Source organism: Eubalaena glacialis, chromosome 6 (assembly GCF_028564815.1).
Source record: "Eubalaena glacialis isolate mEubGla1 chromosome 6, mEubGla1.1.hap2.+ XY, whole genome shotgun sequence".
Classification (NCBI taxonomy): Eukaryota; Metazoa; Chordata; class Mammalia; order Artiodactyla; family Balaenidae; genus Eubalaena; species Eubalaena glacialis.
In genome coordinates this window covers 142,369,688-142,392,927 of record NC_083721.1, presented here as the reverse complement: position 1 = coordinate 142,392,927, position 23,240 = coordinate 142,369,688, and the positions used below count along the sequence as shown (strand labels likewise).

At 35.9% G+C, this 23,240-nt stretch overlaps 1 protein-coding gene across 4 annotated transcripts in view; it reads left to right on the top strand.

Annotated features, from left to right (window-relative positions):
* The window catches only part of ANKRD28 (ankyrin repeat domain 28), a 172,745-nt gene that overhangs the window by 44,435 nt on the left and 105,070 nt on the right, over positions 1-23,240 (top strand). For 2 of the 4 annotated variants that reach the window (XM_061194706.1, XM_061194709.1), the window contains exons 1-2: positions 17,432-17,615; positions 18,744-18,827. The exons of 1 other annotated variant lie outside the window; for it this stretch is intronic. In XM_061194706.1, coding sequence (XP_061050689.1) covers positions 17,499-17,615; positions 18,744-18,827 — 201 coding nt within the window. In that variant the 5' untranslated portion in view covers positions 17,432-17,498. Of the gene's footprint in view, positions 1-17,431; positions 17,616-18,743; positions 18,828-23,240 lie in introns of those variants that run through there. One more of the 4 variants, XM_061194707.1, reaches the window with a different exon arrangement.

Below are 23,240 nucleotides of genomic sequence, written 5' to 3'. Positions count from 1 at the left end.
TTGACTACATCTAAAGGAATCGGCATTGTTTTATTCTGAAGTACTGAGGTAATATTAAGTTATAAGCATGACGTTTTACAAATTTATCAAGAGCATGAACATCTATTTATGCAAAAAATTTCCATGACTGAAACATGTTAGAAACACCCTTTCCTTCTCTCAACAATAGAAGCTGCTTTGTAAAATTTTAGATAGCACTCTTTAATAAAGGAAACTAAAGAATATGGAAAATGTTGAAAACTATCTGAGTCATCACTTGGATTTTAAAATAGTTACTTTTAGTGTTTTTGTCTCCACCCACCCTTCTGTGGTTTAGAAAGATGTGAATCATCTTCCTTAGTATTTCCCAACGATAGCTACTTTGAAATGGAAGTGGCGTATGCAGCCCCAATTTGTGTGTGAAACAGCTAGTGTGCACTTCAGCTACTGATCCTACTGCACTTGTGGGAAATCCCTGGATGGCTCACATAGTTATTGCTTATAAAGGTAAGTAAACATTGGGTAACCATAGCAACTTACTTTTAAATTGAAAATTTTCTCCCTTCAGCTTGTAAAGTACAGTAACTTAATACTACATTTACCCGAATGTCACCACATTGTAGAAACCAGAATGAATTGCAACTACCCTTTCTTCAATCTTTTTTAAAGGCAGAAATTCAGCCTATTTAAAATAAAAATTGTATACTCTAAAACTTTGAAATATTGGGCCTAAGTTGTCTTCAAAACAGTTGCTGAAAGATTATTAATTATGCAAACAATGTTAATTATATTTCAGAAAATGTGTTTATCATGGGTCTGGTAAACATAAGTCATATGCCAGACATGCTGCTAGATAACATAAATTCCAGACAAAAATTATACTCATAAGAGATCAAATAGGATATTTTCCCAAATAACACGATGTAAAACACTTTAATTCAGTCTGGCCTTCAATCCAGTCTGAATGATGAAACTTTTGCTTAACTTTAAACTACTTGCTGAGGTAATCAAAATTATGAAGAAAATAATCTAACTTTAAAAAATACTGCTTAAATACAGTACTACATACTTCTTCTCTTTTCTTCCTTAGTTTTGGCATATTGGGTATGTTCTAGAAAACTACCTGTATTGTTATATTTGGCTTATTAAAATTTTTTGCTTGCATACTTTTCAAAGGAAGTAGTTATTTTTCTCAAGACTGAAGTCTGAAAATAGTCATCTAAATATTGATTTAGACCTTAAGTTCTTATGTATAACTCTTGAATCTACACTCTTCCCAGAAAACCCATTCCATGTCCTGTCTTCTCTGAAACTCAGTGTTTTCATAAGTACGTCCTTCTCCAGAGGTCTTCTTAAGTGTAGCTGTTCCTTTTCTCACAGCCAGTTTATCTTGGGAAAATGTTACTAGTCTACCTACCTATAAAAACCTTCCTTATTTTGAGGCGCATGCCATCTGGTAGGTAATTCTTCTATTTCTGGAACATTGCTGTTGTCTGTCAAATCTCACTCCCCGGCACCTCTGGGCTGTAGCTGTTTTCCCATCATCTAGGTGATTTCATTTCTTCGTAGATGACATTTTGAACATTCTACTTCACAGTTCAACATTAGTGATCCTCTACCCTTAGCTCTAACCATGTACTCCAGTGAACACACCCCACAACGTGTCTCGTGTACTGAAACTACCTTTATTTCTGTATTTTTGTTATTATCCAGCTTAGAACCCATGACCCATTTCAACTGCTAAACACTTACTCCTACTCCTTTTCAACATTATCTTTTCTCTGCCACTTACTAACTTACCTACATTGATCCTTTCCTCCTGTTTGAGAAGATAAAGATGCCCTCTTCATGACTCAGATAATTTTTCTACTTCCATTCTAGATCTTCCCTTCTTTTTCTGCATCTGTACGATCTTCTTTCATTACTATTCCTTATTTTTAATAAGTTCTTTTTTTTTTTTTTTTTTTTTTTGGTTGCATTGGGTCTTCGTTGCTGTGTGCAGGCTTTCTCTAGCTTCAGCAAGTGGTGACTACTGTTTGTTGTGGTGCATGGGCTTCTCATTGAGGTGGCTTCTCTTGTTGCAGAGCACAGGCTCGAGGCATGCGGGCTCAGTAGTTGCAGCACACGGGCTTCAGTCGTTGCGGCACGTGGGCTCAGTAGTTGTGGCACGTGGGCTCAGTAGTTATGCCTCATGGGCTCTAGAGTGCAGGCTCAGTAGTTGTGGCGCATGCCTTAGTCGCTCTGTGGCATGTGGGATCTTCCCGGACCAGGAATTGAACCCTTGTCCCCTACATTGGCAGGTGGATTCTTAACCACTGTGCCACCAGGGAAGTCCCTTCATCACTATTCTTTTTCAGTTATTCCCTATCTTTTTTTTCTCTTTTTTTTTACAATATTGTCTTCCAAACCATGAACATAGGATATATTTTCATTTATTATGTCTTTTTTTTTTTTATTAAGATTATTTATTTGGCTGCATTGGATCTTCATTGCTGCACAGGCTTTCTCTAGTTGTGATGAGCGGGGGCTACTCTGTGTTGCGGTGTGTGGGCTTCTCACTGCAGGGGCTTCTCTTGTCGCGGAGCACGGGCTCTAGGCATGTGGGCTCAGTAGTTGTGGTGCATGGGCTTTGTTGCTCTGCAGCATGTGGGATCTTCCCGGACCAGGGCTTGAATCTGTGTCCCCTGGGTTGACAGGTGGATTCTTAACCACTGTGCCACCAGGGAAGTCCCCTATTATGTCATTTTTAATTTCTTTTATCTCTGTTTTGTGGTTTTCAGTTTACAAGTCTTTTACCTCCTTAGTTTATTTCTAAGTATTTTATTGTTTATGAAGTTTCCTTTTCAGATGGTTAATTCTTCATGTACAGAAATGCCACTGACTTTTGTTCAGTTTGTATCCTGCACTTTTACTGAATTCATTAATTAGTTCTAACAGTTTTTTTGTGGAGTCTTAAGGGTTTTCTGCATAAGATCATGCAACATAAGATCTGCAAACAGGAATAGTTTTACTTCTTCCTTTCTGATTTGGATGCCAAATAACCTTTTTCTTGCCTAACTCATCTGGCTAGGAATTCCAGTACTGTGTTAAATAGAAGTAGTAAGAGTGAGCATTCTTGCCATATTCCTGATCTTAGAGGAAAAGCATTGAATCTTTTCACCATTGAGTTTGTGGGCTTTTCATATATGGCTTGTATTATGTTAAGGTAGTTTCCTTCTATTCTTAGTTGGTTGCAAGTTTTTATCATGAAAGGGTGTTGAATTTTGTCAAATGTTTTTTCTGTATCTATCAACATGATTGTGAGTTTTAAAAATCCTTCATTGAGTTAATGTTGTGCATCACATTAATTGAATTTTGTGTGATGAACCATGACTGCATGCCAGAGTTAAGTCCCACTTGGTTATGGTGCATGATTCTATTAATGTGCTGTTGAATTTGGTTTGCTAATATTTTGTTGAGGACTTTTGCATCTGTGTTCATCAGGAATATTGACACGTAATTTTCTTTTCTTGTAGTGTCTTTATCTGGCTTTGGTATCAGAGTAATTCTGGCTCATAAAATGAGTTTGGAAATTATTCTTCCTCTTTGATTTTTTTGGGAAATGTTTGAGAAGGACTGGCATTAATTCTTTAAATGTTTGGTAGAATTCACCAGTAGAGCCCTCTGGTCCTGTGTTTTCTTTGTTGGGAGGTTTTGATTACTGATTCAGTCTCTTTACTAGTTATAGGTCTGCTCAGATTTCCTATTCATGATTCAGTCTTGGTTGGTAGTATGTTTCTAAGTATTCATCCATTTATTCTGAGTTGCCCAATTTGTTGGCATATAATTGTTTATAGTAGTCTCATATTCTTTTTTCCTCCTGTGGCATCAGTTGTAATATTTCCTCTTCCATTTCTGATTTTACTTATTTGAGTTCTCTTTTTTTCTTAGTCTTGCTGAAGATATGTCAGTTTTATCTTTTCAAAAAACCAAGTCTTAGTTTTGTTGATTTCATTTCTATTGTTTTTATGTTCTCTATTTTATTTCTGCTCTAATCTTACATTACTTCCTTCCTTTCGCTACCTTTGGCTTTTCTCTGTTCTTTTTCTAGTTCTTTAGATGCAAATTTAGGTTGTTTTGAAATCTTTCCTTTTTAATGTAGGTTCATTGCTAGAAACTTCCCTCTTCGTGCTTTTGCTACATCTCATGAGTTCTGGTATGTTTTGTTTTCGTTTTTGTCTCAAGATATTTTCTGATTTCCCTTTTGATACCTTCTTTGACCCACTGGTTGTTCAGGAATGTGTTTAACTTCCACATTTTCACGACTTCCCTGGTGGTGCAGTGGTTAAGAATCCACCTGCCATTGCAGGGGACAGGGGTTCGATCCCTGGTCCGGGAAGATCCCACATGCCACGGAGCAACTAAGCCCATGTGCTGCAACTACTGAGCCTTTGCTCTAGAGCCTGCGCGCCACAACTACTGAAGCCCGCGAACCTAGAGCCTGTGCTCCGCAACGAGAGAAGCCACTACAATGAGAAACCCACACACTGCAATGAAGAGTAGGCCCCGCTCGCCGCAACTAGAGAAAGCCCACGCTCAGCAGCGAAGACCCAATGCAGCCATAAATAAACAAACAAATACAAACAAATAAAGTAAAAAAAAAATTTTCCCCCCACATTTTCCAGCATTCCCTTCTGCTGTGGATTATTAGTTTCTTCTTAAATTTGGTAAAATTTACTTTGTGGACTAAGATGTCATCTGTCCTGGAGAATGTTCTGTGTTTGTTTGAGAAGAAAGTATATTCTGCTGCTGTTGGGTGGAATGTTCTGTATATGTCTGTTAGGTCAGTGGTCCCCAACCTTTTTGGCACCAGGGACTGGTTTCGTGGAAGCCAATTTTTCCATGGACCCGGGGGTGGGGTGGGATGGCTCAGGTGGTAATGCGAGCCATGGGGAGTGGCAGATGAGCGTCATTTGCTTGCCCGCCACTCACCTCCTGCTGTGCTGCCTGGTTCCTAACAGGCCATAGACCAATACTGGGCCGCAGACCGATACCGGGCTGCAGCCCAGGGGTTGGGGACCCCTGGGTTAGGTTTATAACAGTCTATTTTAAGCCGATAACTTTAACATCATACAAAAACTGTACACTTCTTTGCACCTATGCTTTGTTATTGATGTCACAATTTATATATTTTTATATTGTGAATCATTAATATTTTATAGTTAGTTGTTTTTAATAATTTTGTCTTCTATACTAGAATTAAAACTTATTTACGTACTGCCATTACAGTATGACAGTATTCTGTATTTGTTTATATATTTACTTTTACCAGCACATTTTATACTTTCATCTGTGTTCATGTTGCTTTTTAGCATCCATTCATTCCAACTTGAAGAAAAGCCTTTAGCATTTCTTGTGAAGCAGGTCTAGTGCTGATGAATTCCTTCAGCTTTTGTTTATCTGGAAAAGTCCTTATCTCTCCTTCATTTTTGAAGGACAGTGTTGCCACCTGTATTATTCTTGGTTGGCAGTTTTTGTCTTTCACCACTTTGAATATACCGTCCCACTCCCTTCGGGCCTGCAAAGTTTCTGCTGAGCTATCCCATGCAGTCTTATGGGGATTCCCTTGCATATGACAAGTCACTTTTCTCTTGCTGCTCTAACTGTTGACAGTTTGATTTTAATGTGTCTTGGTGTGGATTTCTTTGAGCTCATTTTTTGGGGACCCTGTTGGGCTTCCTTCCCTAGATTTGGGGAGTTTTTGGCTATTATTTCTTTGAGTAAGTTTTCTGGCCCTTTTCTCTGTCTTTTCCTGGGACTCCCATAATGTGTATATTGGTCTATTTGATGGTGTCCCATCGGTTCCGTAAGCTTTCTTCATGCTTTTCATTCTTTTTTCTTTTTGTTCCACTGGATAATTTCAAATAATCTGTCTTTAAGTTCACTGATTCTTTCTTCTGTGTGACCTACTCTGATGTGGAATCCCTCTTTTGAATTTTTCAGTTCAGTTATTGTATTCTTCACTTCCAAGATTCCTGTTGGGTTCTTTTTAAATTTTTCTATTTGTTGAAATTTTTACTTTGTCCACATATTGTTCTCTTGATCTCAGTGAGCATTTTTATTACCATTATTTTGGATTCCTTGCCAGGTAATTCATGTACCTCCCTTTCATTTGGGTCACTTACTGGAGCTTTATCTTGTTCTTTTGTTTGGATCATGTTTCCCAATTTCTTCATTTTCTTTGACTCCTTGTGTTGGTATCTATACTTATAGAAAAAACAGACACCTCACCCAGTCTTCATGGACTGGTTTCATACAGGGGAAGATCCCAGCCACTCAGCCTGGCCAGAGATTCTGGGGCTGTCTCAAAGCTTAGTACTAGTCCAAAACTGCCATCTTTATTCTTAGCAACCCCCAGGCAACTACAGTGTGCAGGATCTTGTCAGCACTCTGAGACAGTTGAGACAGAAGCCAGTCCCTCTGATGGCACCTGGAAAAGTTGGAACATTGGGCACACAGTCAAATTATTTCCCTCTCCAGGGTGAAGCTGGGATCTGTGGGTTTTCCCTCACTTATTCAGTGCTGAGCCGGCATGGAGCGTGGTAGGAGGTAATGGTGAGTCCTTGCATGCTAATCCAAACTACTGTCTTTGTTCTCAGTGGCCCCCAAGCAGCTGGAGTATGTCAGGTCCCATCAGTGCTCTAAGAGACAGAAGCCATGTCCTTGGTCAGCCCCCAGAAAAGTTGGAACATTAGCCACATGGTCCAGCTCTTACCCTCCCCAGGGGAAAACTGGGACCTGGGTTTTTTGCATCTGCTTACACTGCACTGAGCTGGGGGGAGGGGCTCTGGTGAATGCTTCCAAAGGGGTAGACCAAACTGCCTTCTTTGTTCTTAGCTGCCACCAGGTATCTAGAGTATGTCAGAACCCATCAACACTCTGAGACAGGCAAGACAGAAGCCAGTTCCTCCCGCAGCAACCCCAAGATTGGATGTTAAACGTACAGTTTAGTCCTTTACTCCCCTCCCCAAGGAGAAGTTTGTTGCTGGGGGTTTATTGCCGATTGTATGGCACTGCACCAGGGGTAGGAATTATATAGCAAAAGGGTGCCTCAGATTTTACTACAGGCTTCAGTGTGGTTGGTTTTGCACAGTCCTGGGGTGTGGAAGCCCCTCAGCTGGTTTCTGGATTTCACAAAGGGAACAAGTCCATGTATTTTTGGTGAATTAGCTTGTCCATGGCTTCTTGTTCACCAGCTTGCTGACGTCACTTTCCCTATGTCTTTCCTTTTTGAAAATCAAGTTCTTTAACCTTCACCATGTTTATCTTGATCTTTACCTTTTTCCCTTAACCCTTTTTGGGTTAAATATTGCCTCATTTATTTTCTTTTCTCACAGTCAAACTTATGGAAAACAACGTAATCAATGGTTGCTACCACCACCTTTGGTACTTCCCTTTCATGAATCAGCCTACTGTTATCAGAAAAGGGACACAAACTCATAAAATGTTAGAACTGAAAACAACTATAAAAAATACTTGATCAGTTCCATTTCCTTCGATAGTAAAATAAAGGTACCTAAAGAAAGAAAGTAATATGCTGACAGATAGCTAGCCAGTTTTTGTTAACTTAAACTTAATGAACTCTGTGTGGAACCCTAATGTGATGTATGTGAAGAGGCCTCTGCATAATGAAGAAAATGGCACCTATAAAGTTCATGTACTTTGTTCACAAGAGAATATGTTACTGCCTTCAAACCAGGGTTAATACTGTGATAAAATTAAGGAGGTGTTTATATGTTTTGAGAGAAGAGACAAAGAAAAAAGAAAGAACTAGTGAGCCATTCAAGTTAAGACAAAAATATTTAGGAAACATCAACTAAGGCCATCATCTCCTAATGTGGTTATTTTACTGTAGAACAGTCTAACAATATATATTCACATTAGTGACTCTGAACCACCATAAAAGTCTAAACTATGTTCTTTTCCTTTAGACAGTAATGTAGATAGTATATTTAAGTCAGTCCTTACAGATTTAAGCCAGTATTATACAACATGATAGTCACTAGCTGAATGTGGCTGGCTACTGTAACTGAGGAACTTAATTCTTAATTTTGTCTAATTGTCTTAGTTATTGCAAAACTTTTAAGTATGTTTGGAACAACTTGAGTACATGTATTGTAAATTTTATGAAATCTGAATAGAAATCAGTTATTTCCAATGAAAATTTAATGTTTGCATTGAGATATGCTGTAACTATAAAATACACAACAAATTTTGAAGACTTAATTTTAAAAGTAAAATATCTGATAACTATGTTGATTACAAGCTGATACAATATTTTGGATATATTTGATAACACAAAGTATTGTTATAATTAATTTTACCAGTTTCACCATTTTAAAATGTGTTTACTAGAAAATTTAAGTTACCTATGTGGCTCACTTTATATTTCTTTTTCTATTAGATGGCACTTATTTACACTTTGGGTAGCTAAACTATTATTCTTGCATTATAAATAGTTTTAGTGTTAAATAGTTTTAGCGTTTCAACATTTTTCTCACAAATGTGATCAAGAATAAGTTTTGATATTAAATGTTCTAGCTAGTAGACCATTGGTTTCTTTGAGAAAGCACCCTTCCAGTAAATTGAAGGTGGAAAAATTAACAACAATGAAGTTTATAGATAGCTTTATAAAGGACATCATTTTTTTTATGGAGTGGGCAATTAGATGGTATCTTTACATACCAATTACAATTAATAAATTCATATGCTGCACTCTTACCAGTGACTGATTAGTGGCAGGTATAGTCTATATCTCTTATTTAAGTCTTCTATATATACTGCCTTTTATTGTCTTTTGTATTCTTACCTTGTTAGTTTTTTTTGTGTATGATGTAGTACCTCATTTAGGCCATAGAAGGCCTTTTTTCCCCCCAACTTTATTTAGGTATAATTGACAAGTAAAGATTGTGTATATTTAAGGTGTACAGCATGACAATTTGATATACATATACCTTATGAAATGGTTACTACAATCAAACTAAACATGTTAATTAGCAAATCCATTACTTCACATAGTCATTTTTTTCTTTTGTGATAGGAACACAAGATCTACTCTCAGCAAATTCAAAATATACATACAGTGTTGTTAACTATAGTCACCATGCTATATGTTAGATATCCAGAATTTATTCACCTTAAAACTGAAAGTTTGTACCCTTTGACTAACATCTCCGCTTTTCCCCCACCCTCAAGCCCCTGGCAACCTCCATTCTACCCTCTGCTTCTATGAGTTCAACTTTTAAAGATTTCACATATAAATGGAATCATACAATATTTTTCTGTGTCTGGCTTATTTCACTTACTGTAATATCCTTCAGATTCATCCATGTTGTTGGAAATGGCACAGTTTCCTTCATTTTTGTAACTGAATAATATTCCATTGTATGTATGTGTGTGTATGTGTGTATATATATATACACACACACACACACACATATGTATATATATATATATATATACACACCATATTTTCTTTATCCATTCATCTGTCAATAGACACTTAGGTTGTTTCCATATCTTGGCTTTGTGAATAATGATGCAATGAACACAGGAGTACAGACATCTCTTTGAGATACTGGCTTAATTTCCTTTGGATATATACCTAGAAGTGAGATTGCGGGATCTTGTGCTAGTTTTATATTTAATTTTTTGAGGAACCTCCATACTGGTTTTCATAGTAGCTGTACCAATTTCCATTCCCACCAAAAGTGTACAAGGGTTTCCTTTTCTCCATGTACTCACCAACACTTGTTGTCCCATCTTTTTGATGCTAGCTGTCCTAAAAGGTATGAAGTGAAATCTCATTTTGGTTTTGCTTTGCATTACCCTAAAGATTAGTGATGTTGAGCACCTTTTGTTGTTGTCATGTACCTATTGGTCATTCATATGTCTTCTTTAGAAAAATACCTACTTAGGTTTTTGCCCATTTTAAAAATCAGGTTATTTGGTTTTTGGGTTTTTTTGTGGGTGTTTTTGTTTGTTTGTGTTTGTTTTTCCTGTTGAGTTGTATGAGTCCTTATATATCTTGGATATTAACCCCTTATCAGATATACGGATTGCAGATATTTTCTCCCATTCTGTAGGTTGTCTTTTCAATTTGCTGATGGTTTGCTTTGCTGTGCAGAAGCTTCTTAGTTTGATGTAGTCCCACTTGTTTTTCTTTGCTTTTGTTGCCTGTGTTTTTGGTGTCATATCCAAAAAATCACTAGGTTGCATAAGGTCTTTGAAGGTGAAGGTGGTATATGACATTTTGTGATCTCTTGGTGTGGTGTGCATAGTGGAGTGGAAATAGTAATATTAAGTATTTGTTGAATCAGTTGCTATTGTAATTTTGGTGCACGCTTTAAGAATAAGGTATTCTTGCCAAAAGGTTTTTAGATTATTTCAATGTACTGGAGAAGGATTGAACCAAATCTTACCATTCTTTAGGAACTTTTTTATACTCACCTAGAATTAGGCAGCTTTGGGTTTGTTAACACTTCATTTTCAAATCATGAGGGTATATGCTAAGATACAGTCTTTGGATTAAGATTTGAAACCAACTTTGAGCTTGAAGGGACCTTAGATAAGATATAACAAATCATATTCCCCATTTTATAAATTTGGGAACTGAAGGAGGCCCAAATTGCTTGAACTCTAGTAAGCACTAGTTTCCTAACTCAGAAACCTGGTAGTTGTTGTGATTACCACCTTCTCCCTCACTCCTACATCCAGTTTGTTAGCATGTCCTATAAATCCTGTTTCTAAAATAGATCTGTCTCTCCATTTACATGCCCAGCATCCTAGCTCAGATTACTCATTCTTTTGGTTTCCTGCAGTGGTCCCCTAACTAGTCCTTTGGCTTCCATTCTTCTACTTCATTCCATTCTCTACATCGAAGCCACATAATCTTTTTAAAGCAAATCATGATGACTACCTTGTTTTAAAAGTTTTAATGACTTTTCAATCCCTTAATCAAAAATACAAACTTTATAACTTGGTTGACAAAACCCTGTGTCATCTGAGTTTGCTGTTCCTCTAGCTGCATCTGCCATTGTCCCTCATGATTGCTTGCTCCAGCCATGTGGACCTTCCTTTAGTTCTTTACCCTCCAAAATTTATTTTCCTTCTACAGTTTCTCACAGTTTGCAGTTATGTAATATTTGTGTGTAAGCTTCATTAGTGTGTAAGCTTCATTAGAACAAGGATTGACTGTTCATAATTTTGTTTCCTCGACCTAGCAGAAAGCCTGGCACATAGTAGATGATGAATAAATACAGATGAATGGATGAGTCATTGACTGACTGGATGTTACCGAGCCTCCGTTTCCCATGTATAAATTGTAGAGTAGTACCCACCAGTAGTGATTGAGGATTCAGCGAGAATATGTGTGATAAATATTTGTTTCCTTTTCCCTCTGCTGATTCTCCTTTGCTTACCCAGAGTAATAGTGGATTGTTCTTCAAGCTGTTTTCTGGTCAGTTATTGTTTCTATTAAATTTGTTGTGGTTAGCATTTATAATTCATTTCATTTATTGAAAATGTAAGTGGCTATATTGTACTAGAGTATGAATAGTAGGAGAACAGGGCTGGAAGGGTATATGCCCACTGATTGATGATTAAAGGAAGAGCAACATTCTCACTTAGAGTTAGGTTCAGCTCCATGTGAAGAGACTGAAAATCACAGTAACTTAAATGAGGCAGAACTTATTTCTCTCTAACATGAAAGTCAGGAAGTAGGCAGTCCAGGACTTTTATGGCAGTTCTGTTCCACAAAGTCCTCAGGGACCCAGATCCCCTCTAGCCTAGACTCTGGTCCTTATTTGGTTTTAGATGGTGGCCAATCATCCATGTTCCAGGAAGCAGAATGGATATGCCATTTGTCCTTTTAGGAAGTTTTCTGGAAGCCACATAACACCTCTACTTAAAATGCTGGTTAGAACTTTGTCCTGTGGCTCCTCGCTGCAAGGGAGGCTGGGAAGTATCGTCTTTGTCCTGTGGGACTCTGTACTTACCTAAAAACTTGAATGTTCTAGTTGAATGGAAAATGGCAAGAATGGATGCAGAATATAGGTCTTTGCAAAGAACACATCACATTAATAATGTGTTAATGTGTTAACACTATGTAGTATATAGTAATATTATAATAATGAAAGGGTTAACAATTATCGTTATGCTGGTAGGGTGAAACCAATTGAGATCTTAAGGTAACATTGATGGTCATTTTGGAAGTTTGATCGGTAAACATTAAAAAAATGATCTGGTTGATAAATACATTACACATAGAGAATTAAATCTGATCTCTTATAAGGATTTTGAATTCATCATTTTAAAAACATATAGTGACAGTTTTGCGGTGGCTGTACTAATCACAAGGAAATCTGACCAGTAGCCTAGAGAGCAGCTGTTTCTTGATCCCCCCCTTTCCTTGCACCCCCATTTGCTTTTAAATCTGTTCATAAGACTTTTTCTAAAGTATATGGACTGATGAGGCATGTAACTCAAGAGGATTGTTCAGGATCCTTGAACTATGAGAAATGTTTCTGAAACATGATTTGAACTCACTTATCTCACAAGCTTTTTATTTTTTAATACTCAGAGACTAGTTTGGCACAGAGTAACCACTTAGCATACCCTAAATAAGATATTTTATTCTATAGTAATCAATCTGGAGTTCACAGATTTGTAAGCGATAAGACAAGCTTTGGGTTGACTCTCTATGCAGAAAGGAAAAATCATTTGTGTCAAAAAAAGAAATTCTGTTATAACAAAATTGGGAACCTAAAAATAATCTTTCAGGATGTTTTTTATCAGTAAAGTGAAGGTTTTAAACCATCTTTTCCATTAAGAGACTCTGTGTGAAGAGTAGGAGTAAGCTTTTGATAGGGTACATTTTAGCATAAAGAATGGAAGGATTATCAAGTTGTCAGGGTTGAAATTGTTGGCCTATTAAAAAATTAATCTAATTTGGCCTAAAAAGTAAATGCCTCAAGAAAAAACCACATCCACTTGCCATTGTTCAGCTGAAAAAGGAAGCAACAACAACAAAAACTTAAGTTGTGTGAATTTAAATTTGCACAATTATTGTCAATAATTTTTCATCACGAGTGCTTTCTCCACTTTCTCCATTCCTAATTTCTTAAATACTTATTTACCTGTGTCCTTTTCCTTTAAGATGTGAGTTCCTTGAAACTAGGGGGCCTGTCTTATTCAGGAGGAGATATAAAACAGTGTTATATGGTGCTGTTAACTTATGTATAATATTTCAGTATTTTTTATAATTTAATATATTATGGGCCAGTCCTTTTTACCCTCTTTCCCTAGACTGTAAAATACAATGAATGTGGAGGAATGCCAAACCCTGTAGTCTTACTTCTTGCCTAAGTTTACTGCTCCCTCCCCCAGTAACACTTAAACACTGGAGTGTAAAGACAAGCTTCTAAAGTCTCTCTAGAGGCCTGAAAAGGGTGGGGACTTAGTAACTGAATGGGATCTCCAGACACCAGTCTGAATCACCTCACCAGTAGGGGGAGGTTTTTAGTAGCCCTCTTTTTAACTCTGTGTCTTCACAATGGATATCTTTCAACTCTCCTAAATATCTGTAATAATAATATTATCTTTATTTTAAACTTCACTATTAATAACACTATAAAGTAGATTCTGTTCAGTTCTTTAATAGATGTTGAAATGATTCACGGGAAGGTTAAATAACTTGCTCAAGGTCACACAGTTAGATTTGTTAGGGAAGCCTGATTAGATTAGTTTGGCTACAAAGCCTATCTTCTCAAACACTGTGCTGTTACTGTGTGTCTCCTAGGTAAAAATCTCTGGAGATTATTATTCTTGGAAGTCTAAGAAATTTAGACTCAGGGAATTTAAGTAGTTTGCCCAGGGACACAGCTAATAAATAATGGAATCAGAATTTGAACTCCAGGTAGGCTGACTCCTGAGCCCGTAGTGTTAGCTGTCATTCAGCATCATTGTTTTATATGCTGTCAACTTACGTTGAATACATTTAAGTTGCTTTCCCACTAGAGGCACGAAACTCATTCTGTTGCACTTTAAAGCCTCCCGTGTTTACAGGTTAAAGCATATGAATCCTCCCCCCATTGTCTTTTGTAATTTTACTACTCTATTCCAGAGTTCTTGTGACATAATATAATTTATTTCAATGAAATTATTTACAGATGGAAAAAATTGGAAGGAAAAAATATGTGTATAACACAGCCCCTGCCTTCAAAGAGCTTGCTTTCTGGTTGGGAAAAACCTAAGTATGGAAGTTGACCTAGAACAGGAAAACAGGATGTAACTGCTTAAGTCTAAGTAGGTGAACTTATACACTGGATACTTTGGAACAAGTTAAAACTGTCCATATAAAAAGAGATTTTGTTTGGGGGGTTGGGCAGAACCCTGACAGTGACAGTAGAATATAGGATATTGTTACTATAGTGGTTTCGTTTTCAGATACTTCAGACATCAAGGTGATAGTTTTTATTTAGCCCTGTGGTGACAGTTAACATCATTTCTGAATGTCAGAATATTTGCATGTCTTTAACTTGGCTTAAAACCATTTATATATTTTAAAATAACCGAATTTTTAGCATAGTATCTTGGTACAGTTATGTTAAGGTTACAGGTTTTTTCATAAACTGATACCTAATGGCTTTTGTTGTTAAATTCTGGCACTCTTATTTATCTATATCATGCTGGTTTTTTTGTTTTTGTTTTTTGGTAAGTCAACTGGCTTAAACGTGTGAGGTAACACTAGCCCTGAAGTACCTATTTAAAAATAACTTGTTTGGGAATATTATCGCGGTAAATAGTATGTTCCTTTGTTACCTAAACTTTTCTCAATCATTATACATTGTTTGTCTTTTAAAATCACTTTTACAGTCTATTTTGCAATTATAGGTTGCAAAGCTCTCAGGAGAGTGTGTGCGTACAATCAGTGGAAGCAGAGTAGATTAGAAAGAGCATGTGTTTGTAATTAGGTACAACTTTATTAATTTGCCTAACTTTGGATATAATATTTAATCTCTAAGTCTGTTTTTTTCTTCTATACTATGGCAGTGTAGCAAGGTCACTGTGAGTATTAAATGAGAATGTATAGCACCTAGCACATCACAGATGTTCAAGAATAACTATTATGTTTATTAATAAGAATTCTGGTTGATAGAAGAAAGAACAAAGATTGAGGAGGTCATGGTATTTTCTTAGTAGTTTTCCTGTGGGGAAATATCCCCATCCTTGAGTAAGCAGAGAAGCAGGGAGGAAACAGAGAAAGCCAACAATAAATTGGTTGTTTTTGACACTTATTTGTAGCTTGGGATAATTAATTTTATAGGAAGGGAGAAGATTTTTTGCTTTGTGTTACCCTGTGCCTTTTCACTACCAAGGACTTGAAACAATAGTTTTACATAGCTATTTAACAGATTTAAGGCTTTATTCCGCATCCAGATGGGAAGATAGAATTATTTCTTTTGTGAAATTCAAGTGATCAATAGAATTTTACAATTATAGTTTCTAAAATATGAAATTTTTATTTTTTCCCTTTCAAAATATGACTTGGTTGATTAAAGTCGACAACTTAGAAATTGTTAGCAAATCTTAAATTTCTTTTGTTTAAACTGTGCATTCTTGAAAATAACATCTAGTAGATTAAAAATGGTCTTGGTAAAATGAGAAAAAGAAAACGTTAGGTTCATGGTATTTATATTCTCATAAAATGCTTTATCTCTAGTTCTCTTTTATGGATTCACTGCAGACATTATCACTGCAGCTGTCACTATAGGGTTAAACATTTGCTATATTGTAACATATGAAAGCAGTTAAGCTGTTTGGAATTGTTTACTTGCTAAAACCAGTGTTAGTCAGCAGAGGCAGTACACCAGATTTCCTTGTGGCTTTTCGTGGAAAATGTTAAAAGCGCACTCATTTTTCAGTTACAGAGTTTTTTAGTTTGATCTGGATTAGTCACAGAACTGGCATGAACCTTCTCATTGTGAAGGCTGTCCAAATGCACTATTTTTTTTCTCCTGCTAGAGGAAGTTGCATCCTGAGCAGTAGCTCAGCTCTCTGGTAAGTGTAACATGTGAGCATTACTAGGCATTTCATTCTGCGGTTCTGCAGTCTTTGCTCTTCAGACTTGCTCAGTTGAAATGCTACTGTGGCGCGGATCCTGAGGTTCTCTATTTTTTAAGGACCTACTCATTTGGAGGTGTCAGTGGCATTTTGCGAGATCATCTGAAGAACAGGAAAGCAAGTGAAATCGACTGGAAAGGGTAACTGTAGCGGTTTTCACAGTGGAAGGAAACTATACTGGCACAGAGGCAGATGACTGAATAAAGTAGTTGGCTCAAAGAAGATGCACAGTCTGCTGTTTCTTCCTCTGAATGAAGACTCTTTAATGGAAGCTGTATTCATGTGGAGATCAAAGAAAACACTGGAATGATAAACTACTGGGGTTTTTTTCCCTTCTCTTTTTTAAAAATGAAAAGCCTGAAGCAGTAATTTGAGCTCAGATGCCTTCTAATTCCTTCTCAGCCTGCCTCTTCCATTTGCATTCTCCGCTAACACCATTTCTGCCTGGTGCCTGTGTCCTTTTGCTGGAGCAGCTACAGACCACTGCCTGATGGAGGAAGAATGAATGCTCTGCCTTGCCTATGCTGTCGATGGGAATAAAGCTAACTGTGTTTCTTATATGGAATATCTGGATTAATCAAGCCATATTCTAGTACCAAGAGTCCTGTTGTCTCTTGTGGTCTGACTCATCGCATGTAAATGTACTGCAGCTTTGCTATTAATGCAGAGTGTTGTGTTTTTTTTTTTTTCTTCCTCAAACACAGAAAGAATTGTCAACCTCTGAGCAACATTTTGAGAATTTGTATTGAGCTCTAGATGTATTTTTTTTCTGGATAGTATCAGCATTAAACCAGTGAAGCTGAAGAAATGAAGACAAATTAGAAGTGGAAACAGAACAATGAGATTTTATTTTTTATTTTCAATTATAAGCAAGCCAGCTACTGGTAACTATATGACCTTGCAGGCAAGAGCGGGTACAGCTGCGATCTTCTCTGTCACAGCAGTTGTTTCTCATCTTATTCTGCAGCGTGTGTTGATGTCACCCAGACAGTGATCTTTTTATGCAAGTAAATTTCTGTGAAACAGAGGGATATGACTGTTTTGGTAGGGGAAAAATATTTTTAAATGAGCTTGTCCTGGACTCAGTTTTAGTTATTGACATGTTGATGTCAAATTTCTTTTGAGTTTTACAGTAACCCAACCGAAAATAACAGAATTGTTTTCTTAGTAAGTTACAAGTATGTAGTTATAATTTTAAACTTCACTTTTTCCGATAGTATTTATTAACTTTAAAAAACCAGCTGCGCTGTTCAGAGAATGATTCTAAGTGTTGTACAGAAGAGGAGGAAAAACTACTTGCGCTCTTCCAACTGTGACTTTTATCACATAGCTTAGAATTCAGTTTTTTAAAAGAGCGAATGAGTCGAGTGTGTATTGTTGTTTTGGAGGAGGTAGAAGATGAGTCTCCTGCATTCATTTCTAAATTGCCACAGGAAAATAAGTCCCTACATTCTCCACCTTTGAGAAGTGTGTTGGTAAGATATGAGAGTTTATGTTTACTGTATTCTACTGAACTAGTAGGGTAAATTTTATTTTTTAAGAATAAATGTAATTTGCACTAGTTTCATTAAAAACCCAAATTAAAGCAGTATAGGTGTGTGAATATGATGCAATATTACTTGTATATGAATGCACACATTTCTGATTTTCACTTTTTCAGATGTTTAGATAACATTTCAGACTTTATCTCTTAATCTCTTAAAAAGACTTTTAAAAATAATTTGAGGATAGTAGTTATAGCAACCACATTTCTGTTTTCACTTAGTGGTTTTAAAAACCAATATAACAAGAATGAGGAACTGTATGTTTTAGGAAAGGTTGACTACTGCCAGCAACACCGAGGCACAGCCTTTTCTGTAATGAATTGTATGTATTTACATGCAAGGCTGTTATATGAAAAAGAGTCAGACTTCATCTTTAATCGTATTTTTAATGCTGTTGTCAATTAATTTCTTGTTTGACTAGTATAATATGATACCTTATCAGGCAGGCTGTGTCGTTGATTAAGAACTTGTTATATTTAGACGTTCACGTGTCTGCCTCTTCATGTTATTCAGGTTTACAGTAATTTTTGGTCTTCGAATAGTAGTGATTTTCATCAACTGCCAGATTTTCTTTCTTTGGGTTTTTATCTTTATACATGTAATACTAACCCATGGAAGTTGTTTTGGTGCCCCAAACAGAACTTTTCAAGGAGGCCTTCGAGGGCCTCCACATGGGCTAGGAACTACTTGTTTGACAAGTTATGTCCCACAAGTAGATGTTGAGATGTCACACTTGTATTTGGAAGAGACTTTCTTTTTACCGTATGTATATTCAAAAGGCCTCCACTCATATAAAATAAAATCTGATTATGCTTATTATGCTACCTAATTTTGGTCATACGGTATTGATTTTTTTTTTTTAATTAGGCCTTTTTTTTTTTCCCAAGGAGGAATCCTGTACTTTCATATGATTTGACTTCATGAAACTTGGTTCATGTCAAAAGCCAAGTGATTATTATGATAGGGAAGAAAATTTTTAGATTTAAAAGTTATGTGGAAATACCTTTAGAATCATCCATGTGGTGTGATTAATGTTTTTATTACTCTCTTGTATTTTAGCCATCACTGGTGCAAGCTATATTTAATGGAGATCCTGATGAAGTTCGAGCACTAATATTTAAGAAAGAAGATGTTAACTTTCAGGTAAAACAGTTTCACTGATACCAGCCTTGAAACCTACTTTCCTAGAGTTATGATTTTTGTTAAAAGACATAACACAATTCTGTAACAGCTGTTTTAAACGAGGGTAGAAGGGTCTTGAAGCAAACAGGAAGGGACTGGACGTATATTCAGGGTAATGTCTAAAACACAGGAGAACTAGGAGCCAATGAGGGTTTTTTATTCCCCCAACTTTGTACTTTGAAAATTTTCACAGAATAGTCGAAAAAAGACTTTGAATACCCATATAACCTCCACTTATATCCAGCATTGATAACATTTACCACATTTGCTTTCTCTCCCATATTTACACAGATTATATTTATACTACACATATATTTTTTTCTTTCTTTTGCTGAATCCCATTTGAAAGTAAGTTATAGACATCATGACACTTCACCGTCAAATACTTGTGTGCATTTCAGATGAGGGTTCTTTTTTTGTGAACTTGAAAGAAGAGACATGTCTATAAAATTTATAATATATCTAACTTGATTGTGAGATCAAATTTGCTTTCTGTGAATAACATTATACACAGAGATTCATCTGTTTGGGGTCTTGCAGTAAATAAAGACATATTGTTTGAAAATTCCTCAGACTTTTAAAGATACAGTGGATTTAACATTCAGGACTGACTTGAGGGACAGTTTTAGAAAGAGTGGGCATATGGATAATTTCCTTCCATATATGTTTCTCCAGTGGCCAAACTTTTTTTAATTTACTAAATTGAGGCTGAAAATATATAATTAACTATAATAAGATCAAATTTATTAATGTATATATTTTTACTGGAAGTGAATGTTTTCAGTATCTTTTTCATACATAATTCAGTTCTCTGAATGATGGAGAGTGGGGAGAGGTCATGATTCCTAAGGTCCCTATAGCAACAGCAAAACAGATGACCTGGAATTGATTGGCCGGTTCTAAGAAAGCTGTGCTCTGCCAGCTCATCTCCAACTCTCATCTTTTCCCCCATTCTTTTGGACAGTACTATTGTGACCACTTGATGTGATGTTAAGTAGATATAAGAGGTATTTATCTTATTTTTAAAGGTTGAATTAACTGAATAGATTTGAATCTTTAACTAAAATGGTTCATCATTACATTTTTTTCCTTAAACATTCCTAAATGAATTGCATTTAAGTTTACATTTATTGGAAACATGCACTAGTTCAGGATTTATTTTAAATGGAGCGCTGGTCACTTTACGTAATTGGGGTGTTCTAGAGAGTCTACTTTCCGTAAGACAGAAAATAAATATAGGGGTATAGACTCAGGAAAAGGAGAAGAAGGCTTTCTGTTCTGTTTAACTCTAGTATTTTTTGTTTGTTTGTTTTAAATGGAACTAACAAATCTCATCTTGGTGAGAAAGTTTGGACTGTAATCCTACTTACCATGGTTAATTTCTCCATCATTACAAAGTCTTATTATAGCCAACTGCTTTTCTGCCATAATAATCAAATTATCTTAAGTATTTAAAATTTTATGCTCAAAAAATCATTTTTGAGCATCAGTTTATTCTGCTGTGATGTCCTTGGGAGGTATTGTGTTATCTGTAACTAGTGTGTGACCCCCTAACTTTTATGACTTTTAGCTTCTGCTTTTCTCCTTATAGATTCCTTTCCTTGCTTACTTTTAAAACATTGTTTCTTAACATCTCCTAGCTTGTTCTCTTGCTCTGAAACTTAGAACCAAGCTTAGAACTAAAAGTCTGGTTAGTGCTTCAAAGCAGTAGACCCTTCTTGAGAGTGACTTTGTCTTCAGTGATTCATGGGTTTTTGACAAATTTTTTTACAGTTGCTTTTCTCGTGTGACTCTTCATAGTTGAGAGTATAGTCATAATTATCAGATGTGTTAAGCCTTTGGCCATTGTTCTAATTTAGCATGGTAGTTTGTTTGTTTGTTTGTTTTTTCTATTTTTGTCCTCTATGATAAGGAATCACATAGAGTTTTAAGAGGCAGGTATGTATGTTTGTATGTGCAGGTGTGTGTAATAAAACTTACGCTGTTTTGTAATATAAAACCCACTCACTCTTGATAGGTAATAAAATATTTTTAAGCTTTATGTCATTGCGACAGTGGTGTTTTTCTAAAATAGATTTATTTAAATGAGTATTTGAGAATAACAGCTGACTTTTTGAAATTTACATTTTTTGCAGTTATTTTTATAAAATTTTAGAGTGGGTAAAAGAGCTCAGATTTGGTTCTATGCTGTTAAGTAAACATTGTTAATTATTTTAGCTTAGCTTCTTGAGTCATATCCTGAAGTTCTGAATACTGTGGACCACTAAATAGCATCTTTCTTAGTAACACACCTAATTGATTTTTTAAAAACTGATATAAAATATTACACATTCATATTATTTGGTCTGAGAAGGAAGTCTTTTATTGTAGAAGCTAGCTGAGATGATTTCACTAGAAAATACTGGAGTTTTATATTTGGAGGTTTTGGGCCACAAGTAGTTGACTGTCTGAGTAAATATAGGTTTATTGCTTATATAGTAATTTAATCCAGAACAAGGTGATTGGTGGGGGGTTGGTTAAGACAGTAATGTCATATCTCTGAGTGAGCTTCTCTGTGAGACTCTTGGCTTTCTCCTCCTGCTAAAGAAATGATTGTTGTATCCTGCACTCAAGACAAACAGCCAGAGAAAGTGGAAAGGGAATTCTCCCTGTACATTTCCTTTTCTTCTTTTTTAATCAAGCAAAAAGATCTTTTCCAGAATCCCCACAAAACTCCCCCTGAGTTTCCTCGGTTACAAGCCCACTGTAAACCAGCCCACCAGCAGAGGTAGAAGGGGATTAACTTTTTGCTTAGATCAGTCATTGTTCATCACCTGGTTCATCCCCTAGGGTGAGAGGCTTATCATCAGTGATTATATTGCACTCCGTATCTGGAGAAAATCAGCATTTTCATGAAGGAATAAAAGGGAAATAGTTGTTTGGATAGGTAACCTAGTAGAAGAAGATTTTTTATTGCCTAAAAAATTGTTGAAATAGCAAACTTTTAGAAAAATAAGTCACTTGGATATGGAAGAAGCACTGTAAAACAAACAGGTGAAACGGTCAAAAAAAATTTAAAGGCAGTTTGGTATACATAATGTAAAGAACAGTTGGAACATAAGTTGTAAGACCTAAGTGCTTCTATCTTCTTACCCTTATGCTACGTGAACAAATCCATTTCACTTATTAGGACTCACTTTTCTTTTGTAAAATGTGTGGGATTACATTAATGGCCTTCATGTTTTTTTCATACCCCAAATTTGGGATGCTCTAAAAATTCCAAGTGACCTTGAATGATCTCCTGCTTTTGCCCAGAAGGTTTCATTTGTATTTTCAGATTTATGTGGCCAAAATAATAATAATAATAAATGCCTTTCCCTAGGATTTACCAGAACTTAATGCCATGCCATGTTGTGGAGCCCAAATAATTTAATTTGAAATATTAATAACACATTTCAGAGGAAAGGTATGACTTTATAAGAAAATTTTCTACAAGCAGAAATTGTTTTTCTTAATCCACAGTGATAGAAATTGGTGTTAATTATAGACTTTATTTCAGAGACAGTGATGTGCCTAAACATTTTTATGGTACCTGCTTTAACTCACACAGCAATCTTGTAAAGCTGGTAGGTTAACATTTCCATCCCACCAATAGGTGACAGAACTAAAACTTAGAAAGTATATAGCAGAACAGACATTTGAACCTATGTAGATTTGACAGAAGCTGGGGAAATAACAAAGTAAATTGGAGAGAAATATTTTTTCTTTTGCCAAATAGTGCCATAAAACAATAATTGTTAAAAAATGGATTTTTCCCCCTAAAAGTTATGTCCACATTCTTTGTGGACTCCTACCTTTTAGACTGTAATACAAATGTGATCCTGATTTTCGTAGTCAAGTGCTATTAAATTTTAGCATTGCAAATGAGTGAATAAACAAGCCTCCCTTAGTGCCATGTTTTTTGGCTGGTTAAAAATGTCATTCGAAGTAGTGTCAGACTGGGGGTAATTATAATCTAGCCAACACCGTTTTTAGTGTTTAAAACAGGAAGTCTTAGATTATGACTTCTGTGACTGTGACCCTTTTTAAACTCAAAAGAATTGATTAAGAGCTAGTCAGTAGATCTTGCCTGTATCATATAAACTTGATAATTTTGAAAATGCTACCTTGTATATTTTACATATTGGTTTCTGAATTTAGATGTACTTTTTTATTCAGAATATTTTGGGATTGATTTTGCCAAAGTAGTCTTCAAAATTATTAACATCTTCTAAGCTTTCAAAAATACTTTCTGGGATCATTGAAATGATGTTGCTTTTACTTTGTCAGATAAAGTGTTTGGCAAATACATACATGTACATGTATGTATATGTGTGTGTGTACATCACACAAGCA